The sequence below is a fragment of the Drosophila novamexicana genome, unplaced genomic scaffold (genome assembly GCF_003285875.2).
Source record: "Drosophila novamexicana strain 15010-1031.04,08,12 unplaced genomic scaffold, DnovRS2.1 tig00004554-arrow-pilon, whole genome shotgun sequence".
Classification (NCBI taxonomy): Eukaryota; Metazoa; Arthropoda; class Insecta; order Diptera; family Drosophilidae; genus Drosophila; species Drosophila novamexicana.
This window is the reverse complement of record NW_020825051.1, coordinates 5,062,314-5,088,428: the sequence shown is the minus strand read 5'-3', so window position 1 is coordinate 5,088,428 and position 26,115 is coordinate 5,062,314. Positions and strand designations below refer to the sequence as shown.

At 44.8% G+C, this 26,115-nt stretch overlaps 2 protein-coding genes across 2 annotated transcripts; both read right to left on the bottom strand.

Moving 5' to 3' along the window:
• Positions 1 to 4: 4 nt before the first annotated feature.
• Positions 5 to 2,640, bottom strand: LOC115769960 (rab5 GDP/GTP exchange factor). Its single transcript, XM_030715006.1, has 3 exons — positions 2,212 to 2,640; positions 1,603 to 2,143; positions 5 to 1,546 (listed from the first exon to the last, which is right to left on the bottom strand). Exons 1-3 carry the CDS (start codon positions 2,351 to 2,353, stop codon positions 88 to 90), a joined length of 2,142 nt encoding a protein of 713 aa, XP_030570866.1. The 5' UTR covers positions 2,354 to 2,640; the 3' UTR covers positions 5 to 87.
• Positions 2,641 to 3,465: 825 nt separating this feature from the next.
• Positions 3,466 to 25,238, bottom strand: LOC115769835 (protein FAM135A). The gene is made up of 10 exons (XM_030714809.1): positions 25,107 to 25,238; positions 16,569 to 16,782; positions 14,118 to 14,434; positions 10,777 to 11,023; positions 8,691 to 9,018; positions 5,775 to 8,635; positions 5,502 to 5,713; positions 5,205 to 5,445; positions 4,896 to 5,022; positions 3,466 to 4,837 (listed from the first exon to the last, which is right to left on the bottom strand). The coding sequence occupies exons 2-10, from the start codon at positions 16,643 to 16,645 to the stop codon at positions 4,772 to 4,774; spliced, it is 4,476 nt and encodes a 1,491-aa protein (XP_030570669.1). The 5' UTR covers positions 16,646 to 16,782; positions 25,107 to 25,238; the 3' UTR covers positions 3,466 to 4,771.
• Between the last annotated feature and the right edge of the window lie 877 nt (positions 25,239 to 26,115).

Here is a 26,115-nt window from a genome sequence, read left to right as displayed (position 1 = left end):
ATAGTGTTAAGTTTATTAAATAAATTCCTTAAATAAATAATAATAAATCAAAAGCTATTTACAAGTGGGCACGAGCGGCGAGTACATTTATTTGTTGCTTGGAGCTGGCACTGCAGGATCGTTCACGTCCTGGTTGAGCGAACTGAAGTCCCCAGTGTTGCAGGAAATGCTTGGAATATCAAAATTGGAGAACCCACGATAGTTGGCCACCTCCGGCTTAAGGGGGGATGGCAAGAGTACACCTGCGAGCGGCACATCGCAGTCTATTAAACTGTCCGTTGTGGTGTCCAGCAGGCTGAGCTCAGCCGCGCTGCTCGGAACGGTATTTGCGATCTGCTGTCGCTGCTGCACAAGCGGATCAAATTCATCAAGATTTAATTTGGACTCATCTGCGACACTGTTTTCGCCGCTTTGGTCGGACAAATCGAAGTCGTAGTTGATGTTTGTCAATCCACCCTGAAATTCCGAGCCTAGCATCAACACGTCTCCATTTTCGGATGATTCCTCCAGCAGCGAGACTGCATCAAAGGGTGTGTAATTGAATATGGGCGAGGCAAAGAGCTGATCCGGTTGCGGCAGATTCTGATGCAACGGTGACAGGCGTCCCACAGAGCCAATACTGGTGTCCTTGAGTGCCAGGGTATGCGCCGCTTCCAAGTGTGAATCCTCGTGCGTAGCGAGTTCCCTTCCCTTGACTTTAGCTGACAATTGGTGCTGACCTCGCCCACCACTGATTAGATTTGTTTGGTAGTGGCCAGCAGCCGCTTCTACGCCATCCAGTGCCAAGTGGGCGCGCGCCTGACTTATGAGAAACGGCGGCGTTTTAATGGGCAGCAGCGTTAGCGGCGCTTTGGCCATTACCGTGTCCACCTTCTCGGTCACCTCGCGCTGGAACTCAATGAGCTCGCGCTCAAAGTCTTTAATACCCGTGCTTATAACCGAGTTACGTTTCTGTAGCTGTTCCATGCATTTCATATTCTCAGATATTAGATGCAGGCTCTCGCAGGCCAACAGCGCGCTCTCCCAGGGTGTGCTGTAAGTCTGTTCGCCGGACATTAAAGCATCGAACTCCTCGGCGCCAATGCTCAGGCTCTCACCATTTAGATTCTCAATGAAGGCAATGGCCGAGCAGAGATTGGTGAAATAGTAGCCACCCTCGCCGCTCATGACACGCGAGGCGTTTGTGAAACGATTGACAAAGTTCAGGTTGCTGTGCAGCCGGACGGGATTCGCTTTGAGGACCACAAAGATAAGGGCCGGCAAGAAGTCATCTGCACTGGCTGGTCCGCCCGTGGAGCGTTTCAACAGCTCGAAAATGTGACGACAGCAGCGCACCGTGCAGAGCAGCTTCTCCTGCGGCGAATAATAGGAGTCGATCCCTACCAGTTCCGATATGGCATTGTAGACCAAATCACGCGCCTCCGCATTGACCTCGTCAATGCTGCAGTCTAGATGCTTGGCCGTTATCCAGCTCAATTGTCGTATGCGCTTTTGGACCTTTATATCGCTCTCCTCGTCTGTGGTAAAGTACGGACTAAATAGGAGACTACATGCAAAGATAAGATGAGAGATGGTCGTGGCATTGAACAGATGATGACTCACTTGTGATTCTGTGTCATCACAACTTTCTCGAAGAAGTCTATGGCACTATCGCGATCCTCGTTGGTGGCAATCTCGAAGCGTTGATCGTTGTGTACAATATCCGCTACTCTGGTGTAGGCATTCTGCACAAGATCGGACAGTTCATCCACATTCTTGGTACTGTTGTTGTTCATGTATTTGCGTATCTCGTGGTCCAGTCGCTGGATCTCGCTTTTCAGCTTCCGCTTAGCATCGTCCGGTATACGCAGCTGACGCAGCTGCAGCATAAACTGCTTCTCGGTGGCACTTGGCACTCGTGGCTGTTGCGGGACTGCCAATTTATTTTTCAATGTCTTTTGCAGCACAGCGGGCACAGTGAACTTCTTCCTAGGCATTGTGCTGCTGGCTGTTGGTGTCTCGCTGTGTGGTTGCTCCTTCTCTGGCTGCTTCTTTGGTTTAGCACGGCCCAGCGAGAGCGAATGCTGTGGCGACTTGCGCTCCATGGTTCCGCCAGCGGAACTGGCGCCAGTGTTCAACGCTTCATGATCCTCGCTGGCTCTCTCTGTGGTCAATAGGAATTACAAATATGACTAAGTGCTACGAATAGATAAATCACAGCAGCTTGCTTACGCTTTTTCCGCTGCTTATCGTTGCGCTCGCGGAAACATTTCGAGCAGAGTCCATCGAACTGTGTGTTGCCGTAGAAGCCGCAGCCCTGTCGGCACTTTAGATCTTGCTGCCCGATTCGCAGCATGGGCGCACGGTTCGCCATCGTTGGGCGTGGCTTTTACACAATTTTGATTGCTATAATGTATTTTTTACAACTGTCCGACTCGATTTTGGGCGAAGATTTTATTTACTGTCGAAGCAGCCACTCGATTGCAGAGAAACAGCTGATACCAGACTTATCGCATAAGTGTATCGATGTTTGTTAACGATACTTTTCTAAAATACTTGCATTATCGAAACTCTAAGTTTCGACATCGAATAGTTTGGTGGCAATTTTAAAAACGGTGCCAATATAGCTTGTCATTCTATTTGCATTAGCAGCGCAGCTGGATGTAAACTTGGCATACATATGAACAAATAGAGTTCTGTACGTATACGTGTACATATATTTATGCATAAATATATACACTCATATGTACTTACATACATACATACATACATACATACATACATACATACATACATACATACATACATACATACATACATACATACATACGTACATACATACATACATACGTACATACATACATACATCTACATACATACATACATCTACATACATCTACATACATACATACATCTACATACATCTACATACATACATACATCTACATACATATCTACTTACCCGCCCCACCTCCTCCTGGCCACCGCCTCCTGGTCCACCGCCTCCTGGGGTTGCTCCTCCACCGGCCGCTGGAGCCAACTGACTGCCTTGTTCAATTTTAGCAAAGCCTACTTAAATTTTTGAGAATCGAGGAGGAGAGCGCTTAAAAATTCATTTAATTTAAAGTCGTAGCGCAGTGATATGAAACTTGGACTGTGTTAAGATAAATAAAACATTCATGCATACGTACACATACATACATACACATACATACATACAAACATACATACATACATACATACATACATACATACATACATACATACATACATACATACATACATTCATACATACAAGTAGACATAATCCATAATTAGGGACATTTTCAAGCTATTGCCTAACTTAATACATTTGTACCTATTTTAAATGAATTATTGATATATTGACGAAATCAAGTTTTCAGAAATGCATTATTTTGAGTAATAAATTCAGTAGATAACTAGAATTTTACTAAAATTAAATTTTAGTGTATTTTATTGAAATGAAAAACACTTAAGTCGCATCTGAGGGCACAATATGTTTGGATACATTTAGTAAAAATCGAAGTGCCTAAGGAAACAGCTCGCGAAATTCTTAAGTGCTACGCATAAAACATGTATTTAAAATCAATTTGTTGGCAAGCTGATGTACATTGCTTAAGATTTAGGACGGTTATACACATAGAATGCAACTTCTGGTATGTATAGGCATAACGGGTAGATTTCAAAAAGTGTTATACAAGAAAAGTCGAACTGGTAAGCTAAATGGTTCACAACAACAATTTGAAAAAGCTCAGAAAACACATAACTATGTATGTATGTAGACAAATGGCTACGACTAGACTACAAAATTTTCAAGTTGACCTAACTGCTCTCCTCTACATGTCGATTCATTTACTAACATTTTTGTTGTTCCCAATAACAAATTCATATTTGAGCTAAACAAATGCCCACAAGACGCTTGCACACGTTCCCTACAATAATATCCAGCTTAATTGACGCACGCTCCAGAAATGCATTAGCTCTACTCAACTCTAAAAATGTCTATTAACGCTACTCTCTAATTCTCTCTACCATAGTTGCTTTTTAGCAGTACAAAGATTTGGAAAAAACCACTTGTTCTTGTGTGTTTAATAAGTCTCACAATTGCTAATACATATTTATCGAAATGCAACCTTGTTATCGTGTGCTCAGCTACCGTTAGTTACGTATACTTAACATGATCTCTTCAGTTTTAATTCCACTTTTCCAATTCAACCGTTTCGTAAAGTCTCGTAAATAGTTTTTAACTTAGTTCTATGCTACTTATGATGGATGTCTTTGGCTTCCGTTTTGCTTTTGTGTGCATCAAGTTTTCAACTCTATTATCTATAAAAATGTAATTATAATTAATCGATAATTATCGATAACACGTTTTCAACAGTTATGCCGCTTTGGTTATAGTTTTTGATTAAACGTTCAATATTCCTTTTGATTAATTGATGATTCCTTTCGTGTGTGTGTTTTTACTATTTAGTAATCAATGCTCTACAAAAGATTCGCTTTGGTAAAAAATTTCAAGTCTAACAATTTGCTTCAATAAATTCCTTATTCCAACTGAACTGCAGCTGAAATTTGTTGGCTGAAGAAACTTGTTCTTGCTTGGATAAAGTAGTAAAAGAGTATTGTACCCTGTGTGTGTGTGTTTCGAACTGAATCGAACCTAGTAATACATATTAAATAACATTAAAATACGAGTACTTTATAGAGGCTGTTCAAAAGTCACCAACATTTGTCCTGTTGATTAATCTAGCCCGGTTTCGCATTAGCCATGTTAACTGAAGTACTTCAGGCCCGCAATCAACATAAATTTTTCGATGAACAGCTCCGAGTCCAGCACCTAGGCGATACAGAATTCTAAATAGATAGAGTAATTTTTAACGAAGACTTTTTCATACCGCAATGTGGGCAGCTCTTCCGATCAGCGTGTTGGCCGTGTGGGGCAGGGCGTGGTGCACATCGAACCGGGCGAGCGTCAGTTCCGGTCGGGCCAGGATGGGTGCAATGACATTGTGAACCATTTCCCTGCAGGAATAAATCAGATAAATCTAGTTATCTTTCATTGTCTTAAATTAAGCCGGGTTTGAACCAGAAACTGGTTCGACACCAGAGTTTTGATTGAAACTGATTTGGTCGTAGGTTTGTGAATGTGCTTAAGCGGATGCACGAACCGGCATCTTCTATTATCTGAATATCAAAAAGTCTACCTGTAGATTGTGCCCAACGAGGAGGTATCCCGCATGGCGGCCTTGCACAGCTCCAGACGCGCCGAGTGCGAGGGCACATAACGATCCTGACTGGAGCCGCACAGCAGAATGTTGCTGAAGTGGTGCAAAGTGCTCCGCTGGCTCAGCCTGTAGAGGAAGCTGTTGCGCATGTCCGTGGTGTCGCGCATGCACAGCTGCAGCAAGGAGCCGGACTTCTTCCACTTTTGCATGAACCACATGCCTGATAGAAGCAGAAATGCAATAATCTGCTCTAGGATTAGCCACAGGCTCACTTACCCATGTTGACCAGGCCGCTGGTGTTGTAGAGCGTGCCCAGATGTGGACCAGATAGCGAGAGGAACGTGTGCAGGCGCGGCAGCAGGGGGCGCATCTGTGGACGCGCCAAGGCGCTGCGCACTATGATGGTGCCCAGGGAATGAGCCACGAACGAGATGCGTGCCGGGTTCAAGCCGCAGCTGTCGATATGGTAAAGGATCTCGGCCACCAGCCTGCAGGATAAACCCAAAATCAATTTGGTCGATCATCAGGGGAATCAATTATTGGACTTACCGATCAGTCATGGTATCAAAGTCGGAGAAGGTGTCGCCCTGGTTGCGCTCGGACATGAGAAACTCGAGATTCACGCCGGGCAGACCCAGCTCCAGATAGGTGCGAACCAGACGCAGATCCGCCGAATTTCCATCCAGTCCGTGCACACAGATGACCAGGTGCATGCCATTTGGCGAGAAAGCGCGATACTCGTCGCTGATGTAGAAATAGGGCAGCTCAGAGGCCAGCTGCACATAGTCGGAGTAGATGTTGCCCTGGTACTTGACTTGCTTGCGGAACTCCTCGCGGCACTTCTCGAACTCCAGCAGCGAAATGCTCGGACTGGACTCCTGGCCAGCCTGACCAGCCGGCGGACTCTTGCGCTTGTGCTTGGCGACGGAGCCGTTTGATGGCTTGCCACGCCCCACAACTTGACCATTGGCATTCTCCTTGTTCTCGTCCGGCTCCACATCCAGGCCATTCTCCTGGCTCGGCGTCTTGCATTGATGCTGCGGTGGTCGCTTGAGCTCCGCCAGGCTGTGGGATTTCAGCACCGGCTTGTTGCTGAAGATCGCTGGCGTGGACATGGGACGCAGTGACTCGTAAATGTGGTACACTGGATTGTCAATGGCTCCGATGGGCTGGCGTTCCTTGAGCGCCGATGCCGTTGGCGCATGCAGCATATGGCAGGGCATGGACTTGGCCTTCGACTTGGCCACGGCTGGCGGCGCGGGAATGGCTAATGGCAGGGCAATCGGCACCGACCCGGGCATTGGAGCTGCAGCTGGAGCGGGTGCCGGTTCCGGTGGTGGATCGCGAAACTCATCGGGTGGCGGAGGTGCAACCACCTGGTCCTGCTCCTGATCCTGAAACTGCTGTGGCGGCGGCAGGCATACGGCATCCAGCGGCTGCAAATCCTTCAAGCTGGTTATATCAAAGTCGGATTTGGACTTCTCGCACTTGGCGGCGGCGGTGCCTCCTCTGTGCCGGCTGCGCCGCGGCGGTGGACGCTCTAGGTCCTCCACCTCGGTGGACTCGCCATTGGGCAGCTGACGCAGCCGATCCAGTTGAAAACGTGAACGTTCCTTCCTGATTGTCACGGTCACGGATGAGATCTTCTTGTGCAGCTCCTTCTCCCTATCCTTCTCCTGCTGCTGATGTTGTCGTGCGGGCGTGCGGCTTTGGCTGGAACCCGCCGACTGGCGCTTTCTGGTTTGCTTTTGTGGCTGTTGCTGCTGGTCGAGCAGCTTCTGGAGCCGCAGACGCAACTGCTCGCCATTGAGCCGCGTCTCCAGGCCCATGCCCATGCCCAGGTTGAGTTGTGTCTGCCGCTGATTCTTCTGATGCTGCCCGGTGCTGGTGATTGTGTCCGGACTGGATATGGCCAACGAGCTGCGCCGGCTGCTGACCCAGCCGCTCTCCTCGCTCAGCGAGGAGGTCGAATTGCTGCGAGGTCTGCGCGTATCCGAGTCGAATTCCGGCGGCGGCGCCAAATTGGGCAGCGATTCACTGAAGCCGCTCGTGTTCGGATCGCTGCTGTTCGTGTTGTTGTTGCTATTCACCGTCGTTGTGGCATCCAGCCGGAAGGGCACACTGCTCGAGCTGAGCAGCTGCAGCTTTTGCATCATGTCGCTCTCCGAGCTGCTGGACTCCTTGCGCAGCGTGCCCGCGGCCTGGCCCTGGCGCAGCATCTCCTTGATGTCGGACACACGCACGCGGGCTATCTCCACGGCTCTGGGTATCTGCGAGCTGCTGCTTCGCGGCATCGTTGTGTATTGGCTGGGCGGCGGCGGTGGATAGGAGTTGCGCGGCGGCAACATGCTCTTCGGCAGCGAATTGTAGGCGCCAGTGCCGACAGGCTGTGGCTGCAGCTGCTGCTGCTGCTGCTTGGGCGGATTGAGCAGCTTGATCTCGTGCAAGTAGTCGAATTTGCTGGCATTCCCGTAGCGCTGCCGGAACTCGCAGATGTTGCGCATTAGGTCGTCCGCCTGAAGTCGGGCCAGACCCGCAGGCAGCGTGTTGTAGCTCACCTGGCGTCCATTGCAGGCGGGCTCGAGCACGTGCGTCTCGGTGGTGGTCTGGCCGCCATCCAGCTGATCCAGCGACTTGCTGTGACGTGTGGTCGGCAACGTGGGCTCGTTGCCCTCGGTATCGAGATCCTCCAGCAAGCCGGTGACCGAGTGCCTGGACAGATTGTGACGCAGAGCAATTGGCTGAGCCTCCTTGTTACTGGGTGCTATCGTCAGGCTGGCCTGCAGCACCTCGCCGCCCAGCGCAAAACGGGGCGTGACCACGCATTTGGCATGCGGATGGGCCGGGCCGTTGCCGTTGCTCGGCGGATAGTCGTAGTCGAAGTGACAGGCCAGGCAATCCTTGGTGCCGTTCAGGCTGCTGCTCGAGTGCGTCTTATCCGGCGTCTTCTTCTTGCCCGCCGCGGTTGTCTCCTCCAGCTGCGGATCGCTACCGGAGCGACGCCTCGCATAGCCGGCACCCGGCACCACATACCGATCCTCAAATATCAGCGGCAGCGACGCCGCATCTCCGTCGATGGGCGTGCAGTGGACAGGCAGCGGCGGCAGCGACTGTAGATAGCGACTGCGTCTGGCCAGCTCCGCAATGCCCGCATAGCCCTGGCAATGACCCGGACTGCTGTTGACCTCCAGACAGCCGGCGGCTGCATGACGCGGCTGTTCCAGCACAAAGAATCCCTCGGCAAAGCGTCGCACCCGCAGGATATGGTGCTTGCGGGCGAGCAGTGTGTGCACCGCCGTCGAGGATCGGGAGGCGAGCAGCACACGGCGCCACCAGAAGATGTTCTCCGCGCACAGCTGCGCTATGTCCGAATTGGCCAGCGTGGCGAAGTCATCTTCCGCCTCGAGCAGCTGCAAGAGCAAAGTTTCAATTACCCAGATGTACCCGGCGCCTATTCCCACTTACCTTGGCCTGCTCCAAGAGCTGCTGCAGACGCTCCCCCGTGTCATTCTCCCTCAGCGGCGGTGAGCCAATCTGTGAATTGATGCTGGGCGGCAGCACGGTGCTGAACTCGTTGAGGGTCGCCTTCAGCTGCTCGATGGCGCCGAGCAGCAGGCAGCAGATGTCCCGATGGATCTGGCGGGACTGCAGCAGACGGCCGGTGGGCCCGCCGCTGCATTTGGTGGTGCCGCCAATCTGTGGGCCAAAGAACACCGCCTCCAGTGGGCCCGGCGAGGTGTTCCCTCGGCAGCTCAGCTTCCCGGCGCTCCAGGGCTTCGAGCTGCGTGGCGCGCTGCAAAAAAAGAGCAAATGTGATCAGAACTGGTTCATTCTAATGCAAAAAAAGAACTACAGTCGGTTCATGAACTGAACCCACACACACATAGAAAGCGCTGCAAAACTGGCGACTACACCAACTACGAGTGGATGAAAGTAGAGAGATGCCGATACGTTTGTTGAATCTTACCATAACTTTATAAATGAGAATATGCTTTTCCTGTACCGAAAGCCGGGTACGTTTTGTAGTCGTGGGTGAAAGTTGTTCCATTCGTTAGATTGTTTATATATTTTGTATGGGGTTATATACGATATTGATTTGGTTTTCGATTGGGTTACATGTTGAGATTAAAATATTAAATAAATGTGGTGAATTGAATTTAAACAATAACAAAATTGCTTTCATTCTACATTTCGGGCATCTACCAAGATTGCACACGCAAATTTTTAAGGTTAGAAACGAAGCCTCATTCTTAGGTTCGGTTCGTGAGTCCAAGTTTTAGGTTCGAAACGGTTTATGAAAATATATTCCACCAAAAAAGGGCAAAATACTTCTTGGAATCTAGATTTCTGCAATCGCTGAGGAGCTCAGAATTTAATTTAATTTTTAGGATTCGCTTCAGAGTTCGGTCAATTTGAGTTTGCAATCTTGGTATTCACTTTCGATTTAAAAACTAAATGGTCTTAAAAGCTATTTTATCTAAAGGGACAAACTACAAAGTAGGAATTAAAAGAGCAGCTGCCAAAATCAAGGAAAATTTAACATAAAGTTAAATCAACTTTAAAGCATTTAAATACTTTTAAGCTGGCTTTTCTTGAATTCTCTTTCAGTTTCGCAGGTGGATAATCAGGCAATTTACAGCTGCCAGCCAGGAGGTTGCGATGAAATGCAATCAACATCAGAATTCACAGCAGACAGGGGCCAAGGTCGACAAGGAATCTCAATTCCAAGGGGCTAATCTATTATTCATTTGCTCCAAGCTCGCTGCTTCAGTGATTTCAGTGGGCGACTTTACGATTCGTATTAATGAATTTGGAAAGACTTGGGCCTATTTAAATGCCAGGTGGGGGACACAAGTTTTACTTTTCGAGCGATACAAAATACAGTTTAAAGAGTCTGTTGCACTAGAAACTTTGGCCACAGCTGCCGCTGCCTCCCCGCTCAAGTTATGAGAGGGGGAGGAGGAGTGGGTGGGCGTGGCATATACAAACTTTTGCTGAATCAAACGGCGTAAAAATTGACTGCGCCATGGTTGCAGTAAGTTGCTGGCTGGCAGCAGCAGTAGCGATGCCACGCCCCTGCCATGAATGCCGCCCAAATGCTGCAGTCTGTTGTTGCAGTTGTCGCCAAGTTTCGCCCGTCGGTCGAGAAGAGGAAGACAATTGAAATACGAGAGTCATTAAAATATGTATGCACACAAAACCAGAACTGGAAAAGGAGCACGAGTAGGAGCAGGAGCAGGTGCAGGAATAGGAGCAGGAGCCGGAGCCGTGGTTGCTTTTGTATAATACTATTGCCCGTCCAGACAGCGGGGCTCAGACGGTGGGTTGTGTGCAATTTTAATGAGTTGGAAATGATTTGTGCGGGCAGGCGCTGCTGCTGCTGCTCCAATCAAGCGCAGCAGGACACGCAGGACATCGGGCCACAGGAGGATAAAATATATATGACTATCAACATTGACATTAGAGATCATGTTGTCAACTCTACTTTGCATGCCTGCCCAGACATACTTGATGCCCCGCCCCCTGCTGCTGCTGCTGCTGCTGCACTCACTTGATATATGGCTGATGCAGGGCCACAAGACTGGCATGAATGCCCACACTGATGGCCGCCAAGTGGAAGTAGTCGAACAGCACGGGCAGATGATAGTGCAGGCCGCGTCCCGGATGAAAGTTGAGCTGCAGGTTGCGTGTGGAGGCCAACGTCAACTGGCTGGTGCCATTCTGTTCGCCGAACCATAGTTCCAGCTGCAATGAGAACTCAGCTCGTTCGATGGACTCCTTCAGGTGACGGCTGTCAACTGCAAGCAAGACAGAAATAGATAGGGAGAACGGGGGAGAGAGTGAGAGGGAGAGGGAGGTTTAATTTAATGTTGTCATATGGTCAACTTGAGCTGCAAGTCCCCAGCTCAAATATGTAAGTGTGCTCTAGTCGGGTATGCCCGACTAGCAGTTACCCTGAACTTCTACAGATACATACAATGCGTGCATTTGAAATGCGTTCTCTAGCTCGTAACATCTTCGAATTATGCTTAAAAACCAGGCAGAGGGATATCTCTAGATGGACTCAGCTCTTCGTCCTTATCAGGAATTAATATGCCTTTTTCGGCTAGATCCGATTTCTTCTGGCAGTTACATACATCTGCACAAAAACATGATGCTCCTTTGACCCGTTTCGTGAGGCATTTGCAGTTCTGGCGTGTCCGCATATTTCAGATGCTTCTGCTCCCACATTCGATTAAGGCTAGTTTCCCCCCCAGATATGCCCGATGCTCCATTAACATTGATTATCGGTTTTCGCTTAGGCCATCGTGTGGCTTAACCACAAACGAGCTTCAAGTGTGTTAACACAGTTAATGTTGTGGCAGGTAAACTAATCAATATGCTGCCGCAGCTATATATGTGTGTGTGTATATGTACTTGAGTCATAAATTCATCAAGGTATTAACAGAAACTAAGCGTAAATCTCGTTACTAATACACTTTAACTGGCCACAGTCCATATCCTTGATGTCATTTAATCAAATTCAATTCACTTTACACGTCGATGCGTCTTTCTGGCCAGCTATATGTTGGCCAATACACACACACACACACACACACAGCCTCAAGCTGTACGTGCATCAAACTCTTCTGTGTGTGGCATAAAATTCATTTGTTTTCATAAAATGGGGATTTGCGCGGCTAAAGCCAAATCCAAGTCTGACTTCAGTCGCATTCAAAGGCAATAAAAGAAAAGTTCTCCCTAAGCTGCCGACGCACCTCCCGCAACCCGGGCCACCCACTGCTGGCTGTCTGAGATTTGTTTGGCCTCCTTGGGCATTGCTCATACGCCTCGTGTGACAATTGCCTGACAGGTTTTTGTTTGTGTTCTTTTCTTTATTTTTAGTTTGGTTTTTATTCAGCATTTATTTCATTCTGCTGGCATTTTTTTTTAAACGCTGAGCTCTTTGAGTTGAGTGCGTGGCAAATCCCCTAGCAACTTTTGTGGCATAGTTTATCATGCTGCTTTATACTGTTGCCCGTGACAATTTGCCACACGCTGCAGTTGCAGCAACGCGCACCTGTGCGTCGAGGCACGTGTAAAAGAGATAAATTGCATAGCTACTCGAAGCAGCTCTCTTGTATGGCGCTCTGCTTAGGCATCCTAGAAACATATCCACATCAACTAAAACAAAAAGCTGTCAAGTAAAAGTAACTTTTTTGTTTTCCTGCGGTTATTTCTTTTCTTTTTTTGTTGCCTTTTGTTGCTGCCACTTGACAAGCTGCTGGCTGTTGTGTTTATAGAAGGACCCATCACAAGCCAGCAAAACTTGTCCAAATGAATTAATCACTTTACCCAACAGCCAAGTGGATGATGTTGCTTCAGCAACAACAACGTGTCGATGAACTTGAGCCCAACACATCGAAGAGGCAGCACCGAGAAGCTCGGGTATCTGATGAAGTCTGGCAAGTGCTCATCAGCCAGCTATGTGAAAGAGGTAGCCAGGGGGCTGAGCAAGGGGGCTGGTAATAAGATTGAAATACATAATATAATCACTAAGGCGTACCTTGATAATATATATTAAGCTTTTATGTGCCAAGCATAAGGGAATACCACATACAACTTCATTTGTGTGTGCCTCTAATCAGTAACTATTTATTTCAAGTGGACATTCTGTAAATGCCCTATCAGAACTGTCAAAAGAAACTTTTTAAAGGATTGAGTTGAAATTGTTAAAAGTATAAGACTTAAAGCTAGTGTCGAAAGGAGATAGAACAGAACTGATTGATACTAAGTTAATATATTATATATTATATATATATATTATATATTACACAATGCACATAAAAACGAATGCATGAATATATAAAAATAAAAATAAATATCTATATTCATGCAAATAGGTTCTACTTGCAGAGTATTTATTTTTATTTTCTTGCCGTAGAATGGCGAACAAAACATTTTGGCAGCGTTCGCTTTTCTTGTTGTATTTTTTTTATATTTATTTATTATTATTTTCCGTTTTTATTGCCATGCCCCCATTTATGAGCGCCTTCGGCGACGCCCAGCCCAGCCCGCCTGCCATGCGACCCACGAAATTGACTTTCAATTTGTTTTCCATTTTTGCGCCTGGTTAACTTTTTATGCCATTTTCATATTGTTTGTCTGTTTTTTTTTCGTTCTCTTCTATTTTCTCATATGCTTATCTGTGTTTTTTATGCCTTTGATGCTCGAACTATTGTTGGGCGTGAGCTTGCAAATGCCTTCAAATTGGGTCAATGCAGCGGGCAAGTCCTTTGTGTCCTTTGGCGCAAATTCAATTTAAAAGGCAACAAAGTAACGAAAGAGGATGAAAACTATTTTCAAAGGGCTGCCAACTTGGCCAGCTAATTGCCTGCGTGTGCATGTGTGCGTGTGTGCGTGCATGCGTCTTAGGGTGGGCGTGGCTCTATTGGAATGCAGTAAATGCAATTAGAGAGCCGATGCCAAATTGAAGTTCTAGCAATAACCACTTTTATATACTTGTGGCAACTATAAAGTATCCTATATATAGCTGCGCAGCAGTGCTGCCAATTCAGCTGTTTTCTAGCTAACTTCTGGCTATATACAGTCGTGACTAATTTTAAACTGATTCAGCTATTTCCTACGCTGGATTCAGGCACTTTTTTGGTCATTTCCCAGAGCTGAAAACTTTTGCCCTGTTGACACGCGACAGAGCCAAAAATTTTGTGCAGCGTCAAGCATTTGATTTATATATCGAATTGAGTAGCAAACTTTAGCTTTGATTTCAACTTTTGTGGCTCGACGGGGCGCCAGCTGTGCCGCCCGCCAGGAATGCGGCAGTTGCGTCTTGGCACTCGTGCCACATGCCGCAAGTGCCCAAAGTGCAGATTATTTTGGTCGTCTACTCACCCAACAGATGACTGCGAAAGTGTATAACATCGCGCAGCGGCACCTCCTCGTTGCGATAGAGTATCTGGAATATACGCGAGGCGCCGCTGCCATTGATTATGGATGCGGATGTGCAGCTGCCGATGCCCGGCACTGTGGCAGCATCCACCGGCGAGGCCAGTTCATGTTCACGTTCGCTATCGCTAGCTGGCTCAATGGAGCCGGCGCCGTGTCCGTTGGCTCCATTCGGTTTGCTGTTGTTCGATTCGGGTATGCTTGTCTCCACCTGGACGGGTAGGCGTGGCGAAACGCGCAGGCCGCAGCGCACCTGGTAGAGTCTGCAATACATAAGAGAGAGAGAGAGAGAGAGAGAGGGAGAGGGAGAGGGAGAGAGGGTGTGAGGGGCAGGTGCGAATGGGCCATATTAATCATCAATTGATACCGACTTGCACATACATTACGCATACGCCGCGTGCAACGCCTGCAAATATGCTTGAACAAAGCATTATTAATGTTTATTTTGTGCACCGTTTGGTAAAGTACAGTTATTATTTTTTAAACTCTCGATTAATTTACATAAGAATTATTTCATTTGTTTAAATATTCACATATTTAAAGCTCGCGCACACACATTATTTTTACCATCATTTAAAAATCGCAGTGCACAATTGTTTTAAATTTATTCCGTTTTTCTCCCTTTCACTCTCTTTTTATCTCCTGACATCTCTCTTTCTCACTGTGGAATTGTTTATGTTTTTGCGCAAATTTCATGCGAGCTTCTGTTTTGTTCATGTATTTTTAACACACGAGCTGCCCGGCAATGGCCGCCCCCCCACACCCCCTTTTTGTGCTCTGTCGGCCACTCGTTCATCTTCAAGGGCTGCCGTCAACAGCAGCACAAAAAACCAATACAACAACAACAATAAGAACAAAAACAACAACTGCATGAAATCGCATAAACACATTGCTGACAATTAGTGAGTGCTACGGTAACTGCAATGCCACGCCCACTGTTGATTGCCTGTGCAACCTTTATGTTTGTTTATTTTTCTTATATTTGTATTGGCATACTTGCTCGGACTGTGAAAACAGCATATTAGCTTTGTCTGACTGTTCATACTCTCAAATGAATTTATATCCTACAATTAGAAAATCTTCTTAATTTGCCTCCAAAATTCGTTCAACAACATTTTATCTGACCTGCGCTGTGAGCGTGTATTTTGCAGTCGGTTGCACCCGACTGAAATATTTATACATGTTTTTCTTATTGCATTGCGTTCCGTTTTGTTTGCCCAACACTTCGAGGGCGTAAGTTTCCTGTTTCTGTGTAATCTTTTAAAGCTTCGAGCAGAAGCTAACAACCTTTTTCTCGATTTTACAGGTGTATTGCATATATACATTTATATTACGGATTCGTGTGAAATAAATGAATCGCACTCATATGTAGCTGTTCCGCGTAATATATGAACATTGACCCAGTTTTGCTCAAGATATTTGGCGTACTTGCCAACATATGTGCGAGTTTTTAGGTCTATTGCAACATTTAACATTGCAAAATGCATTTAAATATAAAATTACGCAGAATTCTTGCAGATATTTCGAGCTGCCAACCTATTACTTATGCTTCACATTACTATATCGGCTAGAAATTGCAAATATATATATATTTTATTGCTTTAAGAAAATGTTTTCTAAAGTCTTTTCATTCGCTGTTCAAACTAAAGTGAGTTCCCTGTGGAATACATTTCTGATGAATTCTAATATATTGATTTAGCATTCAAATTGAATTATATTTTGTAATAAAAGTTGTTGAAATTGTTTTCGTAGCATTCCAGTCCATATTCTACTTCTCTCTAGACTACTTACTGCCTTAATTGCTTACTGCCTAATTTGAATATTTGAAGATATTTTTGTTTTGATTCTCCGACTAATATGTACGACCTTTAAAACTATTATCACTTAAATATTGTAAGAAAATATTAGAATCGCAAGCTTATATTCCTTAAATCAAGTCTCCAAAGTGTTTTTAATCTGAATCGATTCCCAGTATTGTATAACCTACCGTATTATATATGTATTTTTTAATGATTTAGTTCACATGTATAAGGCTAAGCCCAAAAGCAGAAACAACTTGGGCCCCAACCATTGCAATTGTCTAACCATATTTGGTAGCTGCCAATTTTGGTTAGAAATCAACTTTAGCCCGAATCTTGTGTTTGAAAATAAGCACGACTTGCCTTGTTTTCAGTACAACGGGCATGTTTAACTAAAAACGCATTATTTCATGAAAATATTGAAAATGCACAAATATAATTAAAACATTGGCTCGGGTTCATTTGAGCTGTGAACCAAACTGTGTAGCTACCATTTTCTTGTCTGACATTCTTAAAAGGGTTTTACCCGAGAATCAGATTTTTCTAATTTAACTTGAAATTGTTATTTTCTTGGTCTGTCAAGACTCGAATCACTTACCCGCGTTGAAAGAGATCCACATTGAAGAACTTGTGCAGCTCAACGGAAAACTCGATGGTTGCCTGAAGATCACCCATGGCTACGGGCGCTTCTGTTCCTGCTGCTCCAGCTACTCTTTGGTCCAGCAGACTCCTGGCCAACTGTGGCTCAAGTTGTCATTCAGTATGTTGGACTGCGGCCTGCCGTTGCTGGGTTGCGGGTGCGTGCGCAGCTGCTGAAAAGTGTGACAGAGAATTTGAGAATGAGAAGACGAGAATTAGTTGGCTCTGGACGCCGGGACAGTTGCGAGCCAAGTTCGATTAGGTTGCACAAACCGCGCTCCCAATATATATATTGCACACTATTGGCAGCATGAGCAATTGATTGGCTCGTAATTGTGCAGAAACTGTGCCAAGTGGGTTTGGCCGGGTGGTCGGGGGTGTCAGTCAAACTGCCAGCGGCTGAGGTTAGCAGGTCAGCCACAGTGAACAGCAGCAGCTGCAACAACAACAACAACGACAACAACAGGAAAATGGGAACCCCTGCGACGGTGTCACAAGAATGAGGCCAAAAGCGAAGGAAGACAAAAACCCCGACGACAACGACGGATAAAACTTTTAATCGCCCAAACAACAAAAGCTTCTCTCGTGTTTTTTTTTGTGCCCTTACAGAGGGTGTTACAATTTTTTGCACGTATTGTGCGACACACAGAAGGAGACTTTTCCAACCCCATAAAGTAGCAATATATTATATTTGTGAACAGCAACAACATTATACAGTTGATGATAGCCATATCCGTCAGTCTGTTTAAGTGTAATAATTGGACTACTATATCAAAAATTAGTTATAGGAATAATCGGTCGAAAATGTTGTTTTTGTTTTTCAAGAAATATTGCTTTAACTTGGCATAAACTGATTAGACTCAGCTTATCAACTTTGGATCCATACATAATATAGCTACAGTAGGATTGATCTTATAATAATTAAGTTATTGTGTAGAAAACTGACCTGTACTTAAAATATCTGAAATAAACTGGGCATTAATCAGAGCAACATACGAACAAAGCCTTTTCTCCTATATCTTAAAACTCTTTAGGAAAAAACGGTCGAAATTCGAGCTTTATAGCAATCTTTTCGGTTTACTTAGATAGAACATATTTTCCTATTCTTACTAGTATCGGAATGATATGTCAAAAAATGAAGCCCAGCATTTACAAGATTCACAGTTTGCCTCACATATTCGCTTGGGATTGTTAATATTTTTGTTCTACTATGTCATGTAGCTGCTGTGGGTATAATCGGTAGCTATACATGTTTGCAAGGGTATGTCATGTTCGGCTTGCTGTTATTACTAGTTGTTATTGTTGTTATTGTTGTGGTGGCTCTTGTTGTCAGTCAAGCGCAAAACCCACGCAGCGACGCCCACAATAACATTAATGTGCTGCAGTTAATGCCGCAGTCAGTTGTTCTGCCTGCCTTACTTGCTATGTCTCTCTCGTTTTCCCTCTCTCTCTACCACTCTCTCTCTCTCTCTCACTCTCACGCGCTGGTTGCAGTGGGTCACAGGCTGCCCTCGCTTGTTGACACAATGGTAAAAGACGTTGATGAAAGAGGCGCCGGTTACATTCTATGTGTGTGTGTGTGTGTGTGTGTGTGTATGTGTGTGCTGGCCAGCCCCTTTGTCAATGTGGGTTAACCAGACTGCGCCATTTTCTAAAATGAAGTATATTAACAGCAGAGCAAAAGAAGAAGAGTATGCAAAGGAAGAAGCAGCAGCAGCAGCTGTAGCACCTGACCAGTGTTGCTAACTGTCGCTTTAAAAAAAGTAGCTAAGACTGATAATAAAAATAGCTAAAAGTAGCTGTAGCAGTTACAACCGTCGCCAAAAATAGCTGTATCCGTTTAAAAATAGCCAATATTATGGGCATCTGCAAATTACAAACGTTTTCGGCTGACGGAAATTAGATGAATAAGCAAAACGCCGTCTGACGAGTTAAACTGATGACGGCATATCCTTAGACACATTCGCAGCCTAGTTGCCACAATTTTGATTTATTTTCGCATTAGGCGCAAGCCATGCCCCAGCCAGCCCTTACAAATGTCGCTTAATATTTACCCAACATGCATATGAAATTTAATGCCAAGTTTACGGAATGCGAATTTTCGGATTTGGGCGAGTTGCTAAATTAAAAGCAAATTTGTTGCGAGTCGAAAGTTTTGTCAATGTTGTGCGTTGAGCGTGGCGCGTGCTTTGCTCTTTCAGATGACATTTTTAGCTTTTAGCTCGAGCTCAAAGCAAACATTACCCATACGCAGCGTTGTCTGTTTGGATGGGAAATGTGCATATACTTTGGAACTGGGTCAACTAAAGTTTCATGCGAGCAGACAAGAGCAGGAAGAACCATAACAAAATACACGCAGCAACATTATATAAAATACAAGTGTGCACAGACCGAAAGTGCTCGACTAAGAGATACCCTGTCCGCAGCTTAGCAAACATTTATTCGTAAAAAGACTCCCAAGGGATTTCGAGAGAGCCTCCTTTTTAATATAGTCTCCAAATTTTGGAGTCCATATGGATAAATGGGCTTGGCCTTCTTCAGCCTGCTTCATAATTTTGAACAAATACTGGCATACCCTTCCTTCACATCGCACATAAGGACAGGGCATAATAAGACAGCAGGGACAATGGGGGAAACTTTTTAAAAGCTCATCCTGCACTTTGTAATGGGCAGCGGCAATTTTTAAGTTGAGTTTTGGGATTTGTGTGAGCATTTTGCCAACAATTGAATACTTTTTAGAGGCTTAACAATGCGGCCCCAACGAAATGCGGATTTTGGGGCAAGTAAGTCAGCCACAAAGCCTATAAAGTTGATAGTTTGAAGTGATTTGCAAACTTTTTAATTGGAAAACGAGTGGCATCTAATCAAATAATAAGTTCGTTCGTTTGTAGACATGTTTTATGTAATTCCTACTGTCGTTTCTCAGTATATCCACAACTTTAAGCAGAATCTAAGTACACTCGCTCTGCTTAAGCACTTAGATCCCATCGAGTACAGATAAAAAGCCACTTGAATCAATGGAACAAAACAAAACACTTTGCCACAAAGATACAACAGGAACACAGCGGAACAGTACGACTCAACTAGGACAAAGGATCTGCACTTGAATGCGAATCAACAATGATAATGATTATGATAATAGCAACGGGCATGATGTTGATGATAATGAGCATCATGCCAAAGACATTGACTGCAGTGGAAGACAGAGACTGGCGCGGATTTTTCTAATGTCCTGTCAATGACAACGACCCCCCAATAAAAGGGGAAAAATCAAACCGTTCGTGCTTATCGTGATAATGATTATACCAAATGCCTCTCGGGGTGGCACGGAATCGAGCGCCGAAATGGCCCTGGCCATCATCGTGCCACTCATTTATCCACTGTCTCGCCAGCTGCCGCAACTTTCTCTGTCTTTTGCTCACGTTTCGTGCGCCCCGAAATTATCGCCTTTTTTCTGTCTGGTCGCCCCCGCCCGAGTCCTGCTTGGCACGGCCTGGGCGTGGGCGTGGGCGAGAATGTATGTTGCGTCTACGTACGGCCCGTCAATGGCAGAGGCTCGTGAGTGTGGGCCCTAGATGCTGATAAGAGTCGGTCCATTGCCTCGTTTTGTGGCACGTTTGTTTTCTTTATTCTCTCAGAGTATCTTCTTATTTTTTCTTGAAAAATAGTGCCATGAAGGCTCACCCACACACACATACTGTGTGTGAATGTGTTAATGTCTAAGGTCATCTTCGTCCTTGTTGTGGATGGGCTCTTGATAAATGAATAGCTTTCATGTTCATATTTCAATTTAATTCTGTGCGTCGGCCCATTTCCGAACAGGATTCATGGCACTCTCTTTTATTTTGGGCTAAGCAAAAGCTCTCGGCTATAAATTCAATTAAATTTCCAATTTTTTTTATTGTTATTTTAATTAAAACTTTCATAGCTTCGTCTGCCATTCAAATCTAATCAGTTTAATGGAAAATTGTTTACATATTGTCTGATTGAAAATTTGCCAACATAACCAAAAGCAAGATCAAAGAATTGGCGAGGGCATCAAAGAGAGAAAGAGAGAGAGATAGAGAGAGAGAGAGAGAGAGAGCGAGAGAGAGAGAGAGAGAGAGAGAGAGAGAGAGAGTTAGAGGGAGGGAGGGGTGTTGAATCTTGTTTATTTTTTTCAGCATCATGCAATTTGTCAAGTTCATGGATTTCCCACAGCTTTTCCTGGTAAACTTGGCAACATTCGAAAATCTGTTTTATTTATATTCTTTTTGGGGTTCCCTTTTCAGCTGCTGAGGTAATTTGAGACAGTTTTGTCAACTTTGCTTGTTATTTTTATTTTGTTGGAGTCCTCTTTTTCGATTTCCCTGTTAGCCCCGCCCCTTGAGCGCACTTCTTACCATGACAACAGGGGGGCCCAGCCAGACAAACAGGAAATAGACAATTTTGTATCAAAGCTGCGGCAGACATTTCAACTGTCCATCTTCCCCTTCCTCTCTCTCTCTCTTTTGCCCTCTCTAGCTATGGCTGTAGCAGAGATCAAATGGAATCGCTTTAAATTATTTAATAAAAAGCCAGAAATTTATCCAAAGCCTTTGCATTTTGTATGCGCCAGCTCAGACATTTTCCCAGGCATGTCATAAAGAATGCCCTCAAGTGCCGCCGTCCGTGAGCATGAAAATAATTTTCCTGTGGCCCCCTTCCCAACCTCCTCCACCCCGTGCCGTTTATGCACAATGAAAATTGCCAACAGTTGCAGCTGTCGGGGCAGCCAAAAGGGTTGCGCCGCACGTCTTGGCCAAGTGCATCGCGTGCTTATGGCCATGCCAGGGGGTGACTCGGCGCCAAAGCTCACGTGCGCGCTGTCCAAAGAGGCCAAAGCGAGAACAATACAATAACAACAACAAACACAACAACTCAAGTGTGGCAACAACAACAAGAACAACAACCAGAGGAACAACAACTGCCAAATGAAATCGGGCATGAGAACCAGACCAAGTGCAGGCCGGGAATGGGCAAACGTCTGCAAGCGTGTCGCATTACCAGCCCGGAAAACGTCTAGTCACGTGGTCAGCCGGGTAACGGGAGATCGGATTGGAGTTTGAGCGGAAGCAGCTAGAAGTTTGCGAACTTCATATGTGAGGGAAATTGTAACTTATTTATGAATTGAGCTATGGAGATGCTGCAAGACAGATGCGACGTGAGTTGAGAGAATAGAGAAGAGACATTTTTAAAAGTAATCTTAGTTTTTCTCTAAAGGAAATAGGCTGCAAGTCGGATTTGAACCGAAAACCTTTTAACTGTTGTTTGAACCAAGCCAATTGTCCATAAAACGAAAATGAGCCAAGAAGAAAGACAGCGTCTAAAAGTAAGTATATAAAATAAAGTAAATACATATGAATATAATATATATAATTTATAACAAATCAAGGTTTAAGCAAAAAACCAGCGAAACCATCTACACGAATCCAAACTAAAGATAGAAAATGGGTTACAGCCGTGAAAGGATCGCTGATCGTATCAAAGGTTCAGTTGTGGAAATAGATTTTATATAAGCTAAGATTAGTTCTCCCAAGAAAATGATAGATTCAATAATAATTTTGTAATTGCAAAAAGCAAAAGTCTTAACTCAGTGAGTCATTAAATTGTATAAATTCTGCATAGCAAGATGCATAATTAAATTTCGAAGAGTTGACAGGCGTTGCCCAAAATAGATTTAGATAAGGCAAACTCCATAGAAAGCCAAACTAGCAGATCTTTAAGCAATTTAACTCGCAGCTAAACAAGTTACGCGTGGTAAGACTTAATTAGATGCCTCACCGAACAGGACATTTTATGGGTGCAACCAGCAACCACTTGAGTCCCTGCTTAACCCACTCGCAGCCCTATCGTGACAAAGCACGACAAGTTGGCATTGTGCGCACCTGGCTCGGGGCAGAACGGGGCTGTGCCAACTGGTTGGAGGTGCAACTTGAATTGGCAGCAGACCGTAAGGCCGGAACGGGGCTCTAAATTGAATTGCGACTTTTTATGCTACCTGACATCTATATATGGACGTGTATGCCGTGTGTCTATAGAGACGGGAAGGGGCTTATAATGGCAACGGGATATTTCATTACATTTGTGCATGCATGAGTGCTGAGTGCCGCCTGATAGATGAGGGCGGGGCACGCCCACACAAGCACATGCACACACACACACACACGCACACATGTATGCAAAAAAGGCAACATTGTTGAAATGTGCAAATATTGGCTCAAGTGGCGGCAATAAAAGAGTCGCTGGTTCTACGCCCGAGTGCTGTGTGGGCGTTGGGCAAAGGGGTTCTGCTTCTGCTCATGTTTCCAATATGAGATGTCCTCCAACGTGTGTGTGTGTCGCTTGGGATGCCTTGGCTCAACAAGGCGCAGCCTCTTTCTGTGAGCTGCGCGCAATTTAACATTAAATTAGTCATGCATTTTGTCGCAGCCAATTTCAATTTCCATTGATTGACGATTCGAATTCAGGTTCGAACTGCCCTGACCTTTGGCCAGCTCACCGCCCACCAGCCTCCCTTTTTGCATAATTGCAAGCTGTCCATGTCATCGCCATATTTCACCGGCTGTCATGGATTTGGATGGATGCGCATAAAAATACAACATAATATAACATGCTTAACCCATGGTTGCCCGTCATGTTTGCGTCTGGCCGTGGCCGTTTTGTGGGACGAGCCAGGGGTTGGGGCGCCCTTGTGGTTTGTGTGGCAGTTAACTTTGCCGTGACATGTGGCAAGCATAAAAGAACCGTAGAATGTCATGTTTGTTGTGGGCCGAACATGACGTCGAGTGGACAACGAAACGATGATGGCGACGGCGACGACGACGACGGATCCGGCGAGCATGACAGCTACATGTGACTCACACGGTAGGTGGGCGGTAACATAGGAGCAAGGGGGAAGGGGGGGGGGGGGTGGTTGGGAACAGTGGAATGGCTATGTCAACACATTGCTAAATTACACTAAACAACAAGTTAGGATAGGTTGAGGACCTTAAGTCTTAGGCTGATAAGTGTGGAATTCCAAAAGAAAGAGCAGCTAAAAAATGGCCAAGTAAATCAAGCTTAAAAGTAGCTAGAGCTGATGAAAAATATTCCTAGAATAAAAGTTTTAGAGCTAAGGTGAGGTTGGAGGGGTAAGGTCCTTAAATTCTAAAATCGCTCGAAGCAACCAACAAAAATAGCTTAGATAATATATAATAATATTTTTAACAGCTGTTAAATATATTTAAACATTTAAATATATATATAAATATTAAATATTAAAAAATTTAAATTTTTGTTTTAATTCCCTTGAGCATTTACTTCTAATTTCAGAAATATTTCCTAATTAGCATTTTAGTCTGTCTGATTACAGACAAAGTCCTCAATTTTGCTGTCTGGTGTCGGAGGGGGGAGGCGTTTTATTGGTTGACCGGCAACAAATTTTCCAAAATAACGGTCAGTTGGATGACCTTTAAATATGCGCCTTTTGTTTGTCCATTAAATGTGAGCTTTTAATTAAATGTCGCATAACGTTCAGGGTATATACACATATATATATATATATATATATATATTCTACGCACTTTGGCATATTTCACGTTTCACATAACGAGAGTTTTTCATTTTTCATTACGTTCACGTATCGTTCTCTTTTTTCTTTTTTTCATTTTCATTTTAATTTTATTTAATTTGTTTTTGTATTTTCGTTTTTTTTTTTTGAGAGTGCTTTCGCCCTACACATTTTATTTGCGACGATTTAGCTTGGCAATGAAAATGTGGAAAATGTATTTTTAAAAAGTCAACGAAAGAAACGCGTCGCATTATCTGTTTGCATTTGTATCTTTCACTCTGTAGCTAATGCTGCTGGTATCTAAGTATGTTCTAGCTGCGTATTTAAATGAAATATATTTTTTAAATTTATTTTTATTTTGCACTTTGCAAATGATTTCAAAATAATTGCGAGCAACTTGCAATGATTTATTTATGTGCTGTTAAGAAATTGAATTTCGAATTCAAATTTGAAACGCGTGGCTGCCGCTTTTGGGCTAGTTTGTGGGTGGGTGGAGAGGGGGGCTGGCGAACGGATTGGGACGGTGCCCATTGAATTAATTAGGCTGCGACGAGGAGGACACTTTGGGCGCCGACCGTGCCGAGCTATGGGAGTGTGAAGACCCCAAAAACAGGAGTCGCACACACAAACAGGGGCGTCCTCTCGCACGCGAATTGACTTGTTCTCCTCCTTGCTGCTTGCAGAAGCATTTTGCCCTAATTTTACTTTCTGCGATGTTATCAGGACATGCCACACAGACACCACACACACACACAAACAAACACACACACACATAAATAGCGACAAACCCACACAAAGAGCACGAGCGAAGCGATTTCCTTTCCATTTTCTGTTATTTTTTTTTTTAAATCGCACCCGCCCACATTTAAACACCCTGCCATCCTCCGGGCCGCCCACATTCCGCAAACAATGTCATAATTTACGCACTTTTTCATTTGTTTGTCGCTTAAATGTGCTGCACGGTTAACATTTTGTTGGGTCCATGTCCACGTTCACGTTCACGTCCACGTCTGCGGCTTGCGTCCCGTTTGCGGTCGCCTAATGAAAATCGAGTGGAAACCTCAACCGAAACTGTGGCAAAGCCCAAAGCAAACTCCGTTCGCTGCGTCGACTGTTTTCCGCCCGCCTATGGAGCGCGCGTCCGTGCCGGGAAAATGTCTACAATGAACTGATGACAGCGTCGCTGCCGACGGCGACGGCTACGGCTACGGCCACGGCTACGGCAACGGCTGTCTTGCGCCGGACACAGAGCACGGAGCACGGAATGCGTCGTCGTTGAGTTCGTGCGTTGCTGTCTGTATCAATGGCTGTGGCCATGTTTTGGTTAGCCCGATGCCTTTTGTAAATTATTTTGGCCAAAGAGATGGGAGTTTAAGAGACAGGTTAAGAGAGAGAGAGAGAGAGATGATTTCGGTTCTCTTTGCGTATGCACAGTGGGCTGCTGAACTGTAAATTGTGGTAAATAGTCTACGATTATATGTGAAATTATTAATCATTAACTATTGTTAGTATTATTGGTAATATTATTATTAATATAACTGATTGTTATTGTTATTCCTATTTATTTTAGCTTTAGTAGGGCTCACTTTCCACAGCATGAGCTCAAGCAGGGACCTGTTGGTCCACTGACAAGCTCTTTAGCTGGTCTTAATATTAGTATATATTTTTAAAGTTAATGTTAATGATAAAGAATGATATAGAATATATTTAAATAGATTGATAGAGTATACTAAAGACTCTCAACAACAAATTTTTAAGAGTTTCAATCGAACCTTAAGCCAAATTAAATCCAAATTTTAACGCACTTGTTGCCCAATTTATTATGGAAAGTATCTCCTACAGCCACACTTCTAAGCTATAGTTGAATCTAGAATATAGACATATCTTAAGTGTAAACCTTGAGCTAATATTATATATTCATTTCTAGAAGCGTCAT